This window comes from Cuculus canorus, chromosome 1 (assembly GCF_017976375.1).
Source record: "Cuculus canorus isolate bCucCan1 chromosome 1, bCucCan1.pri, whole genome shotgun sequence".
NCBI classification, from domain to species: Eukaryota; Metazoa; Chordata; class Aves; order Cuculiformes; family Cuculidae; genus Cuculus; species Cuculus canorus.
Window position 1 is genome coordinate 15,056,355 of NC_071401.1, and position 21,941 is coordinate 15,078,295.

The following is a 21,941-nucleotide window of genomic DNA, read 5'->3' on the forward strand; positions in this document are numbered from 1 at the left end:
ATCCAGCAATGAAGTCTAAACTAGCCACGATTGCAAGTGTGCATGTCTACAGCATTCAGAAAGCCTTGCTCAAGGACAGTGGGCCACTCTACAACACAGACTATGATATTGTCAAAACAAACCTGCACAACTGCAGCAAGTGAGTTCTGTCTTGGTTTTTCTTCTCATGCTGTGTGATTTGAGACTAATGAGATGTTGCTACATAGCGTGCTTCAGCAGAAGTCGATGGTTACTGGATTTTTAGAAAGCTTGAAAAAGATATCTTCCAAGTGATGCCAGACCAATCCCCAGACAGCACATGGTATGATTGTTTCATAAACGGAGCTATTTCCAGCTTATAGTTGGTTCACTTGCTCTGTTACTCCAACGGGCAGACGGTTCCAAGTACCTTTCTTCTCTGATGGCTAGAAACCTTTTTCTTATTTCCAGGCCACACTTAATCATAACCATTTTTATCCAACTCTCGGTCACACAATGATAGTAAATCAAAACAGACTTAAAAAACATGAGTGATGTCCTCAGCAGAGCACTGACATGGGTTTGGCTTCTGTTTTCATCCACTGGCCTCATCTATCTCCCTGGAGATATCTTACAAGGACTCCTTCTCCCTATATAAGATGAGAGCCTGAGGTGTAAGGGCAGCACAAAACAGATCAAGCAGCACAAGGGTCCTTCATGACTGAACTAGAAAAAGATTGTCTTAAAATTCAGAGGCACTTCAGTCTCTAGTGGTCATTGTCTCCTCTCGTGAACAGTGCCTGGCACATGTGGCATTTCATTTTTATGTTTCTTCCACCATGACCGCTTCAGCTTGATGTAATCGGGATGTACAGTGCCATGACCAATACGTTTTAGAAGGGGGGTGCCTAACTGTCTTTAAAATGATGACAAGAGAGTGGCAGAGAAAATAATGTCCTATAAGGAGTGTGTTTCAAATGTGAACGTCAGTACCCTGGTAAGGGGTAGAAAACCCTGCTTCAATAAAGATGTGTGGCTGTAGTTGCCTTGTTCCAGCCTGTCTACTCTCGGGCACACTTGCATGGTGATACTTCTGTGCTAGAGGAGTCTGCCTTTCACACTTCTACATCCAGAAGGTTTAGACAATTCAGACTCTGGAATAGCTTTCTGAAGCCTTTGTGTAAATCTCTGCCTGGCTTTTGAGCAGAATTTCCCAAACAATCTATGGAAAATTCAGCTTCTTCACTTATGACCTGGCTGAACTAAATTCAGAGTGACCATATTCCCTCTCCCTTGTCAACTACGTGAACTGTCTGAATTCACACTTGAGACAAGATTCCTGCAGTACTTGCGAAAGACACGTGCATGTTTAGAGTGAGCAGAACCTACTGGCTTCTTAGGCTTCCCTCTCAGTCCATACATCTCACAAGCACTGTGCAAGCACCTGTGGTTTATGGCATCTATTGTGCTGTGAAGACAGTGGAGGTGGCTAGATGTTGTACTGATATATGTAACTAGATTTAATGCATATTGCTAACATCAGCTTTCCAAGCAGAAGCGGCTCCTTGCTTGCAGAGCGTAGTCCCAAGCATTGCTTGCTTTTTCAGTGATTATTTAGTGAATTTTGGATCAAGCCCATAATTTATAGTCACACAGCAGCATTAAGGCAAGCTAGCTTTCCAGGCACCTGGAATGTGTGAGGTTTAGATGTGTTTGCTGCACAGTCAGTATAATCACTGGTAATAAAACTGTTTGTGAACAGGAGAGTTGATAGTATGTGTTGACTAGGGGTGAAAGCTGTCCAGAGCACTGTGTTGACCATGCTGAAAACAGATTGAAAGCATAAAGGAAAGTAGGCATATTTTTGTTTTATGTCTTCTTTCCTTCCTTTAAAGGCTTGAATGTCAAGAGATTGCTGCTGCAGCCTAGAAATGCTGTAGAAATGTTGTTTTGTTAATATATTACAGTTTCTGATCCAAGTAGAAGTGGACTATGCATATGAGCCACTAATACTGAGGCACAGAAATTAATTGGCAGAAGACTGGTTTATTTCTTACGCAAATGAAAATATGCAGTGTAATTCAGTGGATTGGAAGGCGTGAGTCTGTGCTCTTTTGTGGCATTTCTGTAGGAAATCTGGAAAGCCCTGCCTGTGATTTGCACAGCAGGGAGTAGAGTTCAGTTATTTTTGGGTACTGCTATTCCAGACTGTCAGGGGATTGTATTGTAACTGTGAGCACATCATTTGCTTCTTGTATCTCCGTATCCCCAAACAATCACGTTTCAGACTGTTGTACAGCTGAGATGTATCTCTGTCTACTAGTGATTACATGGAAATGACTTTATATAGTTAAGTCTGAATGTCACGGATATCTTCTGAGCCATTTAAGCAGTTTAGCTTCAGCTATGATTTACTTACCTGTCCAGTACAATTGTGGCTGCTTATTGCAGGAGTAGTGGACTCTGTCAAGGCATCTGAAAGTTGTAAATGTTTTGGATCATCAGACAACCGTACAATTTATGCTGCAAACTTTAGAGCGCGTAACCCATTTAGGAATAAAATGCAGTCTTCTCAATCTCCACTATTGGTGTGGAGATGGGCTTTTCCCCTCCATGAAATCTGAACAGCTTGGTTGGTATTTGAGTGGTTTGGCTCTTGCTGAAAGGTTCAGCTGATCTTTTCAGTAGAGATCTCCATCGTGTTTATTCTGTGCCATCCTTTCTTTCTTGTCCCATGCACAAATTAGATTGCTCTTTTTTTTTTTTCCCCAAAAAGAGAACATGGGGCCAGAGAAGCAAGGTGCTTCAGGGGAAGAAATTGAGGGGCGAAAATAAGAAGTTAAAAGGCTAATTAAGCTTTTCACTTCATCACACAGGTTTAGTGCCATTCAGTGTGCTGCAGCAGTCCCCAGGGTGGCAGCTGAAGCTTCTCAAGCACGGACGTCTGTGCAGGCTGGTTCCCAGCCACCAAGTGACACGAATGCAGTCAGCGTACCTGTGGTCAACGGCCACGGTCCATCGACCACTAAACAGACCTCGCAGCAGCCCAAAGGGATCATGGGAATGTTTGCAGCAAAAGCAGCTTCCAAATCCCAGGACACAAATAAAGAAACTAAAGCAGAGGCTAAGGAGCCCCCAGGTGTAAGTTTCTTCAGACCCTTTGGCAGCCCTCTGGGTTGATAGGTTTAATGAACCACTCTTCTAGCTTTGCTCTTACTCAACCTAAATAATCTTAAGTAGCCGTAGTGCAGCCTCGTCTGCTGCTTCTAGTGATAAACTTGCTGTCCGCTGGGAATGCTTAGTCACACTTTTGTAAGTATTTACAGTGCAGTCATACCTTCTGTCAGTCGTCTTAGGGGGGAGTATGTTGTGCTACTCTTGACCTGTCCACACAAAAGTGTATTTGTCGTAACTTTGATGCTTTGACATTCCTCCTTTAGCCAGATCTCTAGCGAGTGTAAACCAGCATAGCTGCATTATTTAGGCAATTGTTCCGTTGTCTTCAATTATGGTGATATATCCACCAGTTGAGGATCTGGCTCTCTCCATTGTGCTTAAAAGGATTTGTTTTGAGCAGGAAGTGAAATGTGAGGAGTCCCGGTCTTAAAAGTATCAAGGTGTTTAAAGTTGGTCTGCAAGGGAACTTTCAGAGCTTGACCTGTGCAAGACTAAATTGTTTATCTTCTGAACTGCTGTTTTTTCCACAATAGGGTTATGTTTTGATTTTAGTTAGTATAATTGTTTTCAAAGCAATGTGGCCAGTAAATGGGTATTAAGATGCTAACATTCCCTGCATGGATTGGCTTTTTTATAACAGCTGAGTACATTTTGGTTGACTTTTCTGATTTTTATAGTGAATTTAGAACTGGTAAAGTATGCATGTCTGTGTGTTTTGGGAACTTAAATGTCTGGTTGTGGGTTTTTGCATGAAAGTAAGTGGGATTAGGAGGCCAAGCTTCCTTGAGTGTATTTTTCTGTGTGTGTGTATGTGATTTTTCACTTTGGTGGTGGTTATATTAATGGGAATAGAACACGATATTTTTCGCAGATGGCTCCGCAGAACAGTCTACATGCCAGAGTAGCTGGATAAAGTCTTCATGGTTTGGCCAATCTGTGTTCTTTCATCTGTCGGTTACTGTGAATTGAGGCACTGATAGTTTGCAAAAAGAAACAGTTCTTTGCTGGGAATTGACCCAAGTCCCAGCTACTCATTTCAGTAACACTGTCAGCCATCAGATGGGAATGTTACCTAAGTTAGATTTGAAGACCTAGCTAAGGAGTCGCAAGTAACTTATGTGGATTGACCGGTTAAGATTAATGCCTGGTATCTTCACATTCTCCTAAACAGATGCTGAAATCTAAGACACTGTCTAGACAATAAATTGTACATCTTTATTTTGCTTGTCCAGAACCAATACTATGCATTCTGAGAACTGTGTTATTTGAATAATTCCTGTGGTTACTCTTCTGTTTGCTTCCAGGTGTCTGCAGTAAGCAGCAAACCACCAGTAAAGAGCAACATAATGAACAACTTCTTTGGAAAAGCTGCCATGAGTAAGTGCTTTATAACATGCATCTGTTTTCAGAAACCATTGTGGCCACAGCCTAGCAGCCCTGTGCAGGTTAAAAAAAAAAGTTTTAAAATCATGAGCTATATTGGAAATCATTTTTTTTTTCCAAAGCTCAATAGCAAGTAAAAAAAAAATTAGTGATACCAGGTGTCTTGTTCTAGTGCTGTGATGGGAGGCAAAACCAGAAAGGAGCAGGACTCCTCCTTCCCACCCCACTAATTGGATTTTGTTTATATCCTCTCTTATTGTTTTCCATAGCATTCATTTGCTCTTTTGGACTCAGGGGGGTTAATGTTTTGTGTGCAGCTTTTAAGGCAAAAATTTAAGAGTTGTAAGTGGAATTTTTCAGACAAAAAACTTGCTGTATGGAGATCAATTAAAATGACGTATCTGGGCAGACTAACCCAGGAAGGATTTTTAGTGCAGAAGACATCTGATTTAAAGTGACTACTTCTGGCTGTAAAATATTGGTAAAATGTTTGCCAAAACCTATTAGGCAGAGCGTGTTAATAATGCTTTATTTTCATCACAAATCACTGAAGAGTCTATAGTTAAAATTAGGGTTAATTTCTTTACTGCAAACTGAAGAGCTAAAAAATAGAGTATAAAAATGAGAGCAGACCTTCCTCTTTGAGCAAGGGTTTGGACTGGGTGGGCTCTGGAGGTCCCTTCTGACCTAAATTATACAAGTCTAAAGAAAATACGCTGAAGCTTTTGAATAGGCGTTGGGAAAGGACTGTAGGTCTTTCTTCAAAGATGCCCTTACAATAAGGAGTCAAAGAAGAGTTACTGGGTGCAATAAATGGCAAAGTTCTCACAGATGTCTGTCAGAGTTCGCAAGAACAGCTCCAGCACTGAACACACGACACACAGCACTGCTGGGCATCTTTGGCTTCCTGTTTTTGTGAGACTGAGGAGCTGAAGATGCTTTCAGCCTAAGTCTCACAAGCCTAAACACATTTACTACAATTAGCTCAAATTCTTAAGATCTGAGAGAAGCCCTAGACCAAATTTCATACGCTGAAAACCCCAGAAGTTGAAATTGCATCATAAAAATAACTCACTGGTGATGGAGAAAGCTTTGTGGATGCATTCCTGTGATTTCTGATGGGGTTCACTTCTCTGCTGAGTCCTGTCAGGGAGCACTTCAAGGAAACTTGTGAGGTGGCTTCAGGGAAGAGGCAAACCAAACAGAACTGGAAGTGATTATATGTATAGAAGAGATAGGGAATAAATCTTACTCCTGGAATCATCCTGTGTGTTGTATGTCTCTCCTGGCTTCAGAGATTTTGCTGTTGCCAGAATGTCCTGAGTTAACAATTGGATCTTTTGGCTCTCTGTTGTTGATCATAACTAACAGAGCTGTCTTTCACATTCTTGCATATGAGATGTTTTCCCTTGCTCGATGACGCAACCAGCCTGTTTTCCAAACAGTATCAGAAAGGCGTTGGCATGAAGTCTTTTAGAGTCCTCTCGGCAGCCCCTGTTCCTATTGATATTGTAGTTAATCCCATTCTTGAGTGATTTTCTTTGCTTGGGCATCTTGTGCTTGGGATGACACAGGTTTCTAACTTGTCTGCTCCTCTCTTCTGGTGGGGCGTGTGTAAAGCTGCTGAATGAAGCCCACAGGCAGTAATTAGGTGCTGGTGTGCTCACAGCACCACCTATCAAGATGTTAAATTTTGCCCTCCACTCCCACACGCTATCTCTTCTCTAGTACTAGATTAAGCCTTTTGAAGAATTGTTCCCATATGTGGTGCTATGTAGGCAAAAGAGGCTGCATCTTGATCGCATTGCAGTTGGGGTGAGACAAGAAGCCGCTACATTACTGGAAGTACTAATGATGGGCTCTAATGTCATGCAGGATGCGGACTGCACACACCACTCATTGCTCTTCATCAGTCCTGATTCTCCTGTTTCTGGGCACTTTTTTGCTTGACTAAAACTCTAAATTAGAAGAGATAAACTGCCTCTAGAAATGTATGTGGTGTTATGCCAAGGCAGGCTGTCCAGAAGAGGGGCTCCCAACCCTTCTGTGGTGCCTTTGGTCCTGGTGACTGTGAGGGCTTCTGCCACAGCCTCCTAACCCTCTTCTGCAGAGTTCAACTGCTGCAGGACGCTTCGCTTGTAGCGGGCTTGGGCTGTGCCATCAGGAACAGCAGAACCAAAATGCTAAATCAGCTAGAAAGTTAAGCATGCCCTTTCTTCGTGTATGACACAACTTGGTCAATCTAGATCCCTAATGTTCTTCTATATCTGTAGTGTTTTCTGTATTTTTAGTGCACAGCATTTTGTTTAGCTGACTCCTTTGTAAGTTGTCCTTCGTGCTGAATACCCAATATTTGCTCTTTTTTAATGTTTACTCACAGATAAACTCAAAGTCAACACTGTGTCTGAGCAGCCAAAGGAGGAGAAAGAAGTAGTCAAGCCTTCAGTTCCTGTAGCAGAACCAGAGTCATCACCTAATACCATAGTAGAGAAACCTGGGAAGAAAACGGAGTCTGCTAGAATTCAACAAAAGGACAAAAAAAGGTGGGCTATGCCATTCAGGGTGTCTGTAATCTGTTAATACGTTTGTTGATGGCCTGCATGGAGCTGCCTGGTCACACAGTGCTGGCTCACCTCCTGTTTCCAACTACTAAATTGCATTAAACCTGGCTAAAATTGTCTCTCTCAGAAATCTTTCCTAATATTTCTTTTCCATTTAGTACTGTAGATGCCTCAGGGCTATTTGTGCCATCGCAAATGGGAAGGGACACAGTCCAGGTAGTCTTCAATGGGAGGGGGTGGCTTTCCATGAGACAACCTCACGCTGTGAGCACACTTAGTACAGACCCCGCAAGCGATCTGTGGGGGCTGGCAGGAACACCTGTACTGCAGGGAAGGTAGTATATTCCCAAGATTATATGTATTCAGCTTCCAGCACACAAAGTTCTGCTTGTTGATTTCCATAGCTAATGTACTGCTGCTTTCAATGTTGCTGGTTTACTTTGGGCTGAGGCTCCAAGTTAAAGTTTAAGTTCAGTTCTTTGTGTTTAATCCAACCCAAACTGACAGAGACAAAAAATCATTACAGTCTGATGACTCTCTGGTGGCCTATGAGTAATTAATTGGTGGTCTCAATCTGGTTCTAACTAAATTGGTAAGCACACCACCCACCCAACCATTGCAGTAATGCTAACTGGCCTTCTTATTGATCGTCTTACTCGAAAAGCCAAGGGCCAGGAAACTGCATGTTGGCAGTGTGGTGTTGGGAAGGCCACTTGGGCTGTACCAGCTCTATGAGGATACGTGGGCCTTTAGCCTCCAGGCTTGTTAGTCTGACACGTCTCGCCAACATTAAAAAGAAAGAAGCTATTTTATTTTTCCAGTAGTCTTTAAAAATGGCTCCAGGATTCTGAGACACTACCTCATAGTCAGTCAGTGGCAAGCACTCTGTCAAAAGAGCTTCTGAGCGATGCTGGTGGGGACATCAGTGTTTGGGAGCCTGAGCTATAGAGACAAAATCAGAAACACACTCTTGCCAGGTTGCTGTGGCCAAGCTAGGTGAGGTACTGAGCAGCAGTTGAACTGCAGAGGGGCTAAAGAAATCCTCCTTGTTTTGGAGAGCTGGACATGGGTAAAGATGAGAGGCTTGAAAATGCTCGTCCACCTGTGCTTGATTTTATATGTGAGAATACTTTAGCATATGTGATGCTCATGTGTTTTTAAGAGCTACAGAGATATTTGTCTTCCTTACTATCAGTATTTTCTCAGGAGTATGCTTGCCTAAACATGCCTGATGCTTTCATGCTCGCACAAGGGATAACATGTGTCCACTCCTTCATTTTCTTTTTGTGGCAGTAAAACGAAGAAAGTGGACAAGTCAGATAATGAGGAAGAAAGAGATTCTGAAAATAAAAAGAAAATGAAGAGGAAGCGAATCAAACAACTGCAGTCTGACAGCAGTGACGAGGAAGGTAAAAGATGTGTAAACAACCAGACATGTTAGTTCAGGGGCCTGATTTTGACACTATTACTATCCAAGTCTGTTGGTCAACTATTGAGAGGATAGTTTAGAGGGCTAAAGACCGTGCAAATGGCTGTAGCTTGAGCTTTCTGTTTATCTTGTGGTGCAAGCACTTGGGCATACAGTTGAAATGCCTCAGTCATTCAGTCTTTGTTTCAGCTTAGCTCAGATCTGGCTGTCTCTTCACCAAGTGTGCTGCCAGTCACACTGACGTGTGGGAAGGAGGTTCTCAAATCTCCTGTGACAGATAGCACGCTTTCCAGAATTGTAGGACTGGTCATAACCAGTTTATTTGGTGAGTAAACACTCACTAAGTGACCTCCCCCACTCCCAGGGTCATTTTTAGTATCTTTCGTCTGTCTGTTTATAGAAATAATTTGGAAGACAGCATTGGAAGTAAGACTTCCAAAATAATTTAAAATAGAAGATAATAGAGAAACTGGAGGCAAAACAGTTGAGCCATATCCGATGCGACTCTGCGTCTCCTCAGTGGCTGTTGGCTTTGATAGGAGTAGAGTGCCCAGAACATCGCAAGATTCAGGTTTATAATGAGGAACAGCAGGGCTGGATTCCAAAGAATTTGGATAATTGAGGTGACAAATGCCGTTCAATATAGATAACTGGAAAATAAGTTGGGATCGAGCTAGGGAGTATGTGCTAAACAGAACAGTCATCCAACAAGCTGATCAGGAAAAGAATTTGGGGATCATTATGGACAAATAATTGAAACCATCAGTTCGGTGTATAGCTCCAGTAAAAAAAGGTGAAACAGCAAATAGGTTGTATTAGTGAAGAGGTGGACTCCCAACAGGAGAACTGAAGCTGTTTGCTTTTATGTAGTACGGCTAATACGTGAGAAACAACTGTGAAATGAAGAGAATCTGTAATACAAGTTAGAGGGATGAATACTTTTGGATATTAGAAGTTATTGTGCCACCTTAGGCCTATGTTCATGGTTTCTGTTTTGCCCAGCATAATTTCAAGTGATCTGTCATCGGGCATCTATCACTTCTGCTCAGATTATTCCACAGGATGATAAATCTCTCGGGAAGCTGTTCTTCATGGTCAGCCTTAATTTCATCACGTTACTGTGTTCAGCTCCTTGTTTGGCCTTAAAAAAATTTAAATACCATAGAGTGCGGGCATATATTTCTTTAAATGTTTGTAACCTATTATCTGGTCTTTCCATTTACTCATCACTCAGCCTACTGACAGGCTGCGTTGTTTAGCCCTGAAGAGGGAAGACTGAAATCAGCCACTTGAAGTGCCGCTCCTTGCTGGGCTGTATTCTCTCAGTTCATCCTTTCTTTGCTAACAAGAGCAGGCAGAAATGAGCCCTGTGTTTCAAGCACGGTAGGGCTGTGTGGAAAGGCTGCTTCTTGAAGCGTGAAGGCTTGTTGGTTCAGTCTTCCTTGCGGTGACGTGAGTTGGGCACCCCCAGCTTCCTGTGTTCATGACAGTGCACAGAGCACACAGCAAGCTGAGAGGTGACCACAGTTTTCTTTCCTTATCTGTTTATGTTGTAACTCTTTTCATGTCCTGAAACTAAAAGAAATGCGGTCATAAAGGAGGTTGTCATAAATTGAGGTGCACTTTCTATAGAGAGTATTGCAAACTCCTTGCTGCATGCTCACTTTGAGGTTTGAATTTTAGAGTACTCTGGTCTCTTGATGAATGCCTGTATTACCTTACCATAATAGTTAATGCCTTTGAATGTGGTTCTATGTGTTTCTCTTTATTCCAACGTCTGGTCCAGAGGCTAGGCGTGTACTCCTACCTCAGTGCATGCAATAGGTCTATTTAATTGTCCTCCCTTGTTTTATTTGTGTTCTTAAGTGCAGTTAACTGGATTTGCAATTAGAAACCACAGTTCTGATCTGCCATTCAGGTTGGGGAGGGGAGTGGTTGTCTTCTTAACTTCTTTCTCGGTAGCTTTAGACATTAAAAATAACACAAATAATGCTACCTACCCATTGGTCTGTGGGGAAGGGTCGGGTTTTGGTTTGCTTCTACTTAACCTGCTGGAGATGTATGCAGAAAGTTTGAATTTCTATTTGAAACATTTTCTTGACATTGCCATTTTTCCTCCTGCATCTAGTCCTCTTTGTTCTTTCCATTACGTTGAGAATCCGCTTTGTGTTGTGTATTAGAATTGTAAATTTATGCAAATTATAGCTTGTGGATACAAATTTGTGTATTACTTAGATTAGCTTATTACTATTCCCCATTTCAAAAGGGGAAGGTTAGAATCTTCTCTGTTCTTCCTTTTGAAGCAAATGGCTGTTTAAACCAGCCTGATTAAGCCTGTGTTCAGCTGTTGGGTTCTGCTGCTTGCCCTTCTAAGCCCAAGTAGATGAAAGAAGATAGATTTGAATTCTTTGAAATACTCATACTGGATCCAAATTGGTAACATTATGTTCAGTATTCAAGCATAGGAATGAAAGTCGGATAAAATGAATAAAAAGAAAATGGTACAGCAGCTGGGCTTTGAGAGCATTTATCCGTGGAAAGGTTGGAAACAGGTTGCTCCAGAGAGCAGGGGCAGTTTTTATTCAGCAGTATCAATGAGCAAAATGGGGCCTGGAGTGACATTGTCCATGCTGCATCCCTGTGGGAGCAGGGAGGAAGGCACCATATGCTGCACAGCATTTGGAAATCACTGCCACGCAGGGCACAGTTCATCTGCCACCTGCGTCATTCACCCACATATGATCAAGGGGTGAGGTTTACATATGCAAAACGCAATATGGGAAGCTGTACCACCAGGACAGGTATCGAAGGTTAACAGTCTAGCTGCTGCTTTTGCTAACATACCACGCTAAGCTGGCTGACCTCCGCTTGAAGCAATCAAGGAAGTACTTGCACAGGCTGCTCTGCGTAGCTCAAGGAGGTGCAGCCTCGGACAGGGGTGCTAAACTTCCCTGCGGGTGCAGCTGCAGATACAAGGGGACGCTTGTCCACAGCCATTGCTGTGATTGAATGGCATTCAGACAGGGCTCCACCTGTGTAGCTGCTTGTAAAACCACTGCCCTTTTTTCAGGCAGACTTAGCGACATTTTGTGGGTTTGAAACTAGGTCCATAGGACTGATGCAAAGCACTGTATGTGCGCTCTTATGTCAAGGTAAGTCTTTTGCATTTTCTGTATTAGTTTGCTCTTAATGTACTGAAATTAGCCCAAAATAAGCTCTTCTTACATGAGCGTCAGCACATTGTACCAAGTTGAAAATAGAGAGAGTATAAGGCACAATCCTCTCCATTTAAATGATTTTTCATTAAAAAGTTATATTGGTGCGAGGGTGCCTTAGTCACCGCAGGTTGTTTTGCTTCCAGTGCCAGAATAAACTACACAAGTGTGTCCACAGAGGACAGGAGGTTTTGGCAGCTTGAGCTATACTAACACAGGCAGCATTTCACAGTGTTGACAAGTGTTTTACAGCCACTTTGGAGGGTGATTTCAGTGGCACTGTAACCTACAAACTCTATGGGTTTCGGAGAGCCGCAGCATAAGCACTAAAGCTTCTCACAGTTTTTCCAGGCAGGGTCAGAGCAAACTGAACAAAGCCAGGATTTACATCTTTGGTACATCCAATTGCCCAACTTGTATCCATTTCATGCAGCTGTTGCTGTTGAGTAAACTGTGGGCAGCAGCTAGAGGTTGACTCAGGAGTTATCACATGTCAGAGGGCTGCGTTGCTTAGAAGAGGATAATAAAGTAATGCAGACATAGCTTGATGGCAGTCCGAAACGCTCTGACGTGGGGAGAAGGTGCCTTCTGCCTGCCAAAAGCTGAGGGAACTTCTTTGAAGGACGCTGAAGATAAGCCCAAATTTCCCCCAAGCAAGTGCAGTGGAATCTACATGTGAAAGTATTTTCAGCAGCCTCTACTCGAGCGTGGCAGAGGTGGTGGGGTTTCACCAGGCTGTTTTCCAGCCCTCTTAGCCCGTGCTCTCTTAGAAAGTATTTTCAAATTGATATGGCCAGCCTGGGCCACAGGTCTGGTGAAGTAGGTTTGGTGCTGTGCAGTATATGGATGCTTCAGCCTGCAGTTGCTGGGACAGTATGGTGATAAATACTGAGAATTTTTAGTTCCTCGTAGCTCTTTGCCTGCAGTTCCAGTTGTCCCAGCAGTTAGCACCTTAGAGCAGATCCATTGTTTGGTTTTATCTTTGCACAGCTCGTCAGAGCAAGGTGAAATACCGAGTCATGTTATCCCACTCTGTTTGCATTTCTGTGCCTCACTTACTGAAGTAGTTAGGAGGCTGAGTCCGTGCTTGAAGAATGTAATTTATTATTTAGCCTTGGCTGCCAACCACTGTTTCACTTGAGCCCTTCTTAACCTATGAAGGTCAGTTGGCCATATGCCTGGCACAGTCATAACTCTTAACACTGACCTAATCGGTTGAGACAGCTACAGATCCAGCATTTGTGTTACAATGACAGGATGAATGCAGTGCTACAGCCAGCAGAGCTGGGAGGAGAAGCCAAGCAGGCACTCAGTCCTCCTGTCCAGCAGCATTGTTGTTATTATTAAGCAAGAGGTCAGATGAGGAGTTTCTTCCCCCACATTCCTAGCTCTCCCCCACATCCTGGGACTTGCATGGACTTGGACTCAGAGAGGACTCCTTAAAACCATTTAAATTACCCACAGAGCAAGGTGTTGCTTCTTCCCCTCTTGCCCTGCACTGACTTTTCTTCTCAGTCATGGCTCTGTCCCTCTGCCAGCCCCACAGAAGAGTGACTCTGACTTTCTCTTATGTCTACAAGCCCTGCTACATTCACTAAGGCCAAGTTTGACATTGCTGGTAAAGGCTCCAGAGCTGGTTTTGCGCTCTACAAATTTGTGAAGGTGGCCTTGACCATTTCAGTCACTTTTGGCATTGAAAGGTTTCCACTATCTCCATCCTTGCACACGAGGGAGAGCATAGATGATGATAGGTGAAAGAATGGGCTTAGTTTTTGAAATTACATGGTTTGGCATTTTGTTTGTTTTTCAAATGAAGGGTTGGGAGGTCCCTCAACGATCTTTTAAGATGGGTAGTAGTATATTGCACTTAATCCAAGAGTAGTTTCAAGCTGATAACATTGTTTGGCATGTGTAGCACCACCTATTAAGCAACGGCTGTTTTACTAATGGGGGAGAGGTAGAGAAACTAAAGTCATCCAGTGTTTTGGGAATATGTAGTCTTAAATCCTGACTCTTTCAATTTCAAAACAAATTTCAGTCTCTGTTTTTAATAAGCAAGTGAAATGTATGGCTAAAATATGCCAGTTTCTGTGCCTATTTTTAAAGTTCCATTTGAAACTCAGGGTGGCCTGATCTAGTGGGAGGTGTCCCTGCCCGGGGGGGGGAGGGGGTTGGAACCAGATGATCTTTAAGGTCCCTTCCAACACAAACTATTCTACGATGGAACTGATTTTGGCTTCCCCAAAGTCCTAAATGCATTTCCTGTCCCACCCACCACCCTCCTTCCTTTGGGAACTGCAGTGCGTGGCACCTAGCATAGAGTGAGCAGTCTGGCTGGTGGCCAGTTTCTTCAAACAGTTTGTCCTGACGTGAATTAAACAAATCTGAGTGAGAACTTGTACATCTTGATCTAAATACAGGTTACAAGGAGTTGCTCAGAGTTGAATGAAATGATCTGATACAAAAGGGTATCTGCAGAAGGGGTCATTAGGCCTGTGTACTATCAAGATGTTAATTTGCTTGGCAGATGTCCCACTGCCTTCCACACCTGAGGAGGAGAAAGCTCTGTCTCCTGCACCTGCTCTGAAAACCGAACTAGAGCCTGCATCCACAGAGGTAAGAGCATGTTTGGGTTATTAACTTCTGGTTTTATCTGACTCAGTGGGGATTGCCCAACCACTTTTCAGATGCTATGGTGTCCTGCTAGCCTGTGAAGTCCATCACTTCACCCTGTTTGGAAGAATCCACCATGTTCACTAGTTCATTTTCAGGACCATTATTTAAACTCTAGCTTTTCTGCTGACATAGTGCAGTTTTCTGTTTTCTTCTTTTTTTTTTTCCCCCCCTCCTAATAGTTCTATGAATTATGGCTTGCATTTGAACACTCTTTCCTCTGAATCTTGTCCTCAGGAGTCAGGAGAGGGCCAGAAATGAAACCAGAGAGTCTTGGTATTCAACCTTTTATTGCAGTGAAGCTGCTTTGCAAGGGCAGTGGGCTGCTGTTTGCAAGACGTTAACCTCTGAGCTGAGAAAATACATGTAGCTGTACTGAAAGTGCAGCTGTTTGTTACAGCGGGAATTCTGACGTCTTGCATACCTTGTTATTTCCTCATTCTTCAGAGGTACGATGGAACAACCCTGGTGCCACCTTCTCACATAACTAAATGTATTTCAAAATGTGCCTGACAGACAGGAAAGCTTGCTGTCTCATTTTTCTGTTTATCTGAAATTTAACTCAGTAGGATGGGGAGAATTGTGGCACTAGCAGAAATGAGACTAGGATATCCTGGGAAGCCACAGAACTAGAAATTAGATCATGCTCAGCTTCATTAGTGTGACTAGATTTCACTCCTGGAGCTGATGACTTTATGACCTGTGTACAAGCACGGGGCCTTGGCTCTTGATTTTTCACAATACTGCAATGTACTCCAGGTTTCAGCTGGAGGAAGGAAGAGGAAACGGAAGCGTGTGCTGAAATCCAAGATGTTCATAGATGAAGAAGAAGGCTGCATGGGTAAGACTAGCTATCTCTGACACCTCAACGGATCTAGCTTTATTAAAGATGTGTTGAAGACTTTCACAAACCAGCCTCTCCCAGGCTTAGAAAGGTTCACAAAATCACTTTGTTATTCCGCTTGAACCTCATGCTTCCAGATTGAGGTAATTGCCCTTTGGTGAAGGCCTGGGTAGGGATTCGTGGAACTGTAGCTGAATCCTTATTCTTTTTTATTATTCACAGGTTTTCTTTCATTTCTTCTCCCTTCTCTCCTGCCAGCTTGAGCACCTCCTTCATTTGCTCTCCTCTCCAAAACTGCATGTTTTTAAAGATGGTGCAGAGAGAGGTCCAGGTTTTGGGATAAATTCTGTCTGGGATAATTTTGTGGGTGTTTGTTTGTTTTTCTTTTGGGATTAAATCCAGGGCTGTGCAGCAAAGCTTGATTATACGTTAATATAAACTTTAAATATCTCAAATAAACAAGGAATAAGTTGGGGCTTAAATCCTTGTGAGGATTTCTCAGTTTCTGATAGGGACTACTCTGCTTTCAGGGAGGAAGAGAGTCTCTACAGAAGTACTGAGAGCCCAGTGGCTTTGAATTCCGGGCTGTGACTGGATGCACTTTCCTCCTCTGACCTGGGGAAAGCTGTGTAACGCCACTGTACTTGTTTCCTCCTCTGTGTCCTGACATAAAAGTAGAGCTGAAGGAGCTTAGAATATTTTTCCTTTTTTTTTTTTTCCAAAAAGGTTGTAAAAATTTGAGAGTATGGGATGTGTTTTTGTAGCACTGTTGTCAGCTCAGTTGTATTGCATGCTTGACGTTCTCCAGCCTTACTGAGGAGAGATCAAGGGAGCTCAGCCAGTTCTAGGAGATCTGTTGCCATTGTACGGGTTTGTCATTGTGCATGAGCGTAGATATACAGGCTTGCTTGGCCCACGTTTGGAGCTGCTTGGGTGTGAGTCAGCTTGTGTCTGCTTGCACCTATCTGTATAGTTGTGTCTTATGTTTTCTATTAAATTCACACGTCTCCTTTAAAGAAATACAAAGGTAGTACTCAGCAACTGGCTATGCTAGTAACTGAAATCTCAAGTACTGGATTTTTGTCCAAGAATTGGACTTTTCAAAGTTATCGACTGCTTTGGCTAGTTGCGTTATGGAGTGTTATAGCTGTCTCGTCCCAGAAAGAACCACTAAAACACTTGGAAGTAAAATGGAACAAAAAAGCATTAGCTGGGGAGTTGAGTTGAACGAGGTCTGCATCCAGAACTCTCAGTGATGACTGTTCCGGGTTTAGCTTCCAGACAGTGCTCTTCTCTCCCTATTCAGCCTCTTCCAAATGTACCAGGCCTGGGAAGGTTGCCTTTCTTTCTCTTCTCTTTGTGCCCAAGGGGTTTAGTAGTCTTGTGAAATCCAGTTTACACTTGGTATAAATTTTGGGGTTGTCCTATGCAGGGATAGGAATTGGACTCGATCCTTGTGGGTCCCTTCCAACTCGGGTCATTCTGTGATTCTTTTTTACAGTCCATATCCACTAACACTTTATGAAAAGGGAAGTGGAAGCCCCTGTTGGGCCTTTGGGAGACAGATCCTCTAGGAAGGAGAGAGGGATGGAGCTGGGATACTGAGGAACTGGGTAGGGCAGAGGTACAGCTTTCTGTACTAAAAACCTACTAGTCTGTTGCACAGAACTTGCTGTCTGGTTATTGTCCAGTTTCCCTTCTCCCCTCCCCAGTCTTTCCATACACAAGCCTAATCATTCAAAGGCTAAATAACTTGCAAATCTCACAGGCTAATGTAAATTGTTGTTATTCCTTGAAATATAGGGGCACTTTGTCCCTCTCCTTGATGTCCTTTTTGACTAGGTTTTAGACACATAAAATCCTAACATTAGGATTAGGTTGTACTTTATATTTCCCCATGATTTTAAGTGGTCATTTTCACAATAGCTGCAATAGCAAGGAATTGGTGTCAAAAAGCAAAAGTAATTTAGGGATTAGCCCTAAGGGAAATTGAGCAATTAAAGTATCTGTGGTGTTAAGCACAAGGCATGTTCCCATGCATCAGCTGGGACTCAAATCAAGTGCCTGCTCTTAGCCTATCACAAAGGGGAACTATTAAGATTCTTTGAGCTTAGTGCATTTCTACTCTTCACTTTCCAAAGCATGAAATGATGCACATGGATTTGTATATTGGAATATATATGTGTGTACACTGTAGGTAAATTCATCTTACAGAACTGATTTAAGTTAGAGCTCACATAATTTGAGTTACTGTGGTTTAGCAAGTCTGGCTGTGAGCTGAGCATCAGTAGCCACCCATCTGCCTGCCTGTAGATGCCACATATACAGAATTTTTAAGTTCAGTTGATATCTCAGTAAAATAAAGTTGATCAAAACTGTGTTACCTTGCAGTTGGAGAGGATAAACTGTGTGCTTTTGGAGTTACCAGCAATTACTGACAGGGGTGACAAGCGATAGCTTTTTAAAGCTCAATAGCTGGCCAGTGGTCTGTGAAAGCTTTTCACTGAAAAGCCACTTGCCTCTGAAGGGAGGTTTACAGTCCCTATTTGAGCATCTGCTAGCAGTGCAGAGCTGGATTTCATTCCATTCCTCTTCCTGGTCTCTGGTTACGTAAAAAACCTTATTTAATTTGATGCATTAATACAAGTGAAAGCCAGTTTCCCAGAAGAAGGGAAGTTAGGACATCTGTTTGAAAGAATACAGTTGCTAAAGAAAAATGGCTTGCTAGAATACCAGAGCACTGCTGGGAAAGCTGATACAACAACATTTACTAGTTTCTGATGGTGGCTTTCATCAGTGGAGCTGACTCCAGTTTAGTTTGCACAAGCATTGTTTTATATCCTTTAGCTTTCCATCGTCAGGCACTGACTGCAATCAGCTGGCAATCCCATTCAGTCATAGTCTTTGATTTCAATCACAAGTTTGGATTTATTTTTTAAGGGATTTCTTTATAATTGCCCTGCTCACCCACCTGTAGAGAAAGAAGCTGCCCTCAAGGTTTCTGCTCCTTCTCTCATGTCTGAGATGCGCTGTTTGCTTGACTCTTTCATGACCTCCTGACGTGTGTTGTGCTGGTGAGGGAAGGATGGGTCTGTCTCTGGATTGTCTTGTCTGGGTTTCAGGACAATCTGATTGTTTTGGCCCCTGTGGAAATCTGACTAAGTCAGAAATGTGTTTTTTAACGTAAGATAAATGTTCTGTCATCTAATGCTAAATTATTGATTCTGATCTTGTTCAGATTCATCCCTTTCTGATAGTTGCTTATCAGCCTGTGCAAGATGAATTGATGGCTGCAGGCCAGTCCCTGGTAGAGAAATGTCTTAGCTGTGGAGGTCTTCAGCACAGTTGGGCCTTGTGTCTAGCAGAGGGCAATGCTTGAAAAGGTTTGGAGAGGGAACTGTCCTCTCGAGGGCCCTTCCCAGTGTTGAGCATTGGGCTGCTACTGTTTAAGGGTGGTTTTATGGCCTGTGAATAAATGTGGGGGGTGACGCCAAGCCATTCTGAAAGAGCTGGATGACAGTAAAGCTCCAGAGTCATTAACCTGCCATCTTACACTTAAGAAAGGGGGAAGGCAGGTTGACTCAGCATACGGAAAGCCAGTCCAGTCATCTGGATCTGCTGCAGAGCTGTGAGCAACGGTCTTAATTCCTGTATCGGGCATGTACTCCTTGAACCCAAATTGCTTATTTCCAGAAACATAGTGGGAAGGCTGCAGTGGAGAGGTCTCAGCTCTTTGGTAAGCAGGCTTAACCATTGTTATCTATTCTTCTTTTCTTTTAACCAGTGACTGAGAAGGTTTATGAGAGTGAATCCTGTACAGATAGTGATGATGACTTTGCCAAGTCCAAGCCACCAGCTCCACAGAAGCAGCCTGTGCCACCTATGAAGAAAGAACCAAAGGAAGAAAAGAAGAACCTGAAGAAAGGGGCAGCTACTGGCAACAGAGCCAACAAACAGGCCTCCATCATGGGTTTTTTTCAGAAGAAATGAACTGGGTCTTTCTCCTGGTCCTATTGGCAGCTTGGGAGTGTTGCTCTCGATGTGTGGCTTTCTGAAAGCTGCTGCAGTGGAGAACACCACGCAATCTTCAGTTATGTAAGATATCTTGCTTACTGTGTAAGTAAGCCCTCTGGACTAGATTTTGTATTGGAGAAAAGTTTTATTTGTTACCACAATACTTTCAATCGTCTTTACTGAGCAGTGTGGGAATCAGCAGCTGGAAGCAAAATGTAGAAGAACCCTTGAAAGACTGTTAATCTGCTCACATGAAATTGTATTTTTTTAATGTGTTCTATCACCTGTTCAATGCTGAAAACCTGTTTCACACATGATAGATGGACTGAAATGGGAGCCAAATTGTGGTATTATTTTCTATTCCCCTCTCTTTTTACACCCCCAGCTCTCCAGACTGATTTAAATGTTCACATAGGTTAGAAGCTGTGATATAGCAGGTCTTCATGCAAATACTGAAGATCTGCTTCAGCTTTAACTGAACGAAATGAGCTTAATTTTCCTTTTAAGAATGGTAAATAGTTTTTGCTCTGCCTTTTATAAATTTTTTTTTGGACAAAGCAGTGCGTATAAAATTCTCTTACTCTTTTCTTCCTTGAACATATCCTCTGTAAATTGCTCAGATGCCTAATTATAGACTGGGACACTGTTGATGCTCTATCTTTGCAAAAACATCTTTGAGGCTTCCCACACAATTGGCTCTATTGTAACTGGGGGAAGGCTTCGCTCTTATTGGGAAAGCGATTGTATCTTTAACCTTGAAAGTTAATGAGTCAGAGGGGAGAGTGTTTAGAGGGCACTTCTGATAACACCAGTCCAGGTACCTGCTGTCGTCTGAAGAATCGCACACTGCTGTTTGGTTTTATTGGTCTTGGTTTGTTTCAAGGATTTTTACAGGCATAAACCAGACACCCAAAGTTTTGTAGGACATCTCGTCATCTGCCTGCTGAAGGAAGTTTGTCACAGCAAGTGGTGCTGAGGAACCAGTTATTGGAGATGAATAAAGCACTGAAGTCCTGTTAATCGGGAATGAGTTGCTGTTTTGGATGACTTCTTTTTTTTCTAGTGCTAAATTCAATAGGTACATGTAAGAGGCCAGGTTTTTCAGAGGAAGGTTGCTGAGCATTTCTGAAGCTTGGCCTGGTGGAAGCTCCCAAATGGGCAACTGATGTCATCAGAGGTTGGTTTTGAGTGGTGTTAGGCCCACGTACTTACAGATATGTATGTACATATTGGCACAGAAAGTATTTGTGTTTAGCGGAATGGTAGATAAAGTCTAAAGAGTGTGAACCAAGGAAGAAGTGTTTTCAGGGACCCAGCTGAAAGTATTTCAATGGCGGCCAGTAAAAAGGCCAACTGTGCGTATTTACATGATTTTTCTGAGCAGGAGATCAGGCTGGGGACTCAAGTTTTGAACATACACCTAATAGTGACCAACAGTTGATTTGATTGAAGTCACATCACCTGAGGGAGCCTGCACCCTTAGCAGATGTGAGAGGATCTACTTGAAACCTGCGCTGTTTCTGGATTTGTGCCCATGCTTGTGTCCTGTCTGGGTGGGTTCAGCTGTGTGGATTGCTGCTCTCGGTGGTATTCAAGGGTGACCTCATAGCTCAGCACCCTCCCCGTGTGGCTCCTCAGAAGTGTCAGAAACTTAAACTCTGGGCTTTCTGAATTAGAGACCTTTAGGGAAAAGAAAGAGAGCTTTGTTCTGACCTTTGTGAAGAAAATGTAACTGTTCAAAAAAATACACTGCTGTAGCATTTATGTTTTCTTGGTGGAATTGGGGGTGCTTTCTGAAAAGTAATTGTAAGTAACACAACCCATTAAATACATATTTTTCTTTTGTCCCTGCTATTCACTGAATTATGTGCTGCATCCTGATTTCCAGTGGTTGCTGTGACGCCTGACTGCGTGGAAGAATATCCTGGGTGAAGTGAGTAAAGAGTTCTTCCATCAAAACGAGGGCTGGAATTATTAAACTGAGCACTTTGGGCATGTGAAATATGGGTGAGAATGTCTCACAATATCAAGATCTGTATTGAATTCTGGCCCCTTGAGTCTTATTGCTGTGGTGAGTGTTGACAGGATGTGGTGTCCTAGTGCTCTTGCACCTCACCTCTACTGTGGTCTAGCTGGAGCTCACAGCTCCACCCCAACTCCCTCTGTAACAAGATCAACGTCATAGGCGACTTCCTCAGGAAAATGACTTAATGTCTGAAGAAGCAAGACACAGGCAAACCTCAGACTTCCAAAAATCATGATCTAATACTACCCCCTCCTGCAGTTCAGGGGCTGCCAGCCCCAGGGGACCCTCGGCTCCCTGGATGCCCCCTTGGTGAGGCTGGAGCATCCCCAGGCACTGTGCGGGAACAGGGAGTGGGGCTGGGTCCCCAAGCCGCTGGTTAAAGAGAAGGTTCCTTCTTGCTGTCTTGGCCAGATGTCACCCATTTGGCACCCAGTGGCTGGTGGGGGCAAAATGTCTGGGAAGCGGTGGCAGCTCCATGCAGCTCCGAGCCAGGCACAGGCCCTTGTGGCAAGGAGCACATCTCCTGCCTTACAGTTGACTCAAGACTCAGTATTGATGGCACTCAGGGTTCAAAAACCTTGTCCTACAGCTACAAAAATCTTGCGGATTTCCTTCCTCGTGCCCTTGCGTCTCTCTTCCAACCATGTTTAAACCCTCAGAA

At 43.2% G+C, this 21,941-nt stretch overlaps 1 protein-coding gene across 1 annotated transcript in view; it reads left to right on the forward strand.

Moving 5' to 3' along the window:
* Positions 1 to 21,099, forward strand: part of POLD3 (DNA polymerase delta 3, accessory subunit) — a 30,221-nt gene extending 9,122 nt beyond the window's left edge. The window contains exons 5-12 of the mRNA XM_054068453.1: positions 7 to 139; positions 2,835 to 3,099; positions 4,440 to 4,512; positions 6,899 to 7,061; positions 8,373 to 8,488; positions 14,251 to 14,339; positions 15,156 to 15,237; positions 19,025 to 21,099. Coding sequence (XP_053924428.1) covers positions 7 to 139; positions 2,835 to 3,099; positions 4,440 to 4,512; positions 6,899 to 7,061; positions 8,373 to 8,488; positions 14,251 to 14,339; positions 15,156 to 15,237; positions 19,025 to 19,230 — 1,127 coding nt within the window. The 3' untranslated portion in view covers positions 19,231 to 21,099. The remainder of the gene's footprint in view (positions 1 to 6; positions 140 to 2,834; positions 3,100 to 4,439; positions 4,513 to 6,898; positions 7,062 to 8,372; positions 8,489 to 14,250; positions 14,340 to 15,155; positions 15,238 to 19,024) is intronic.
* Positions 21,100 to 21,941: the final 842 nt, after the last annotated feature.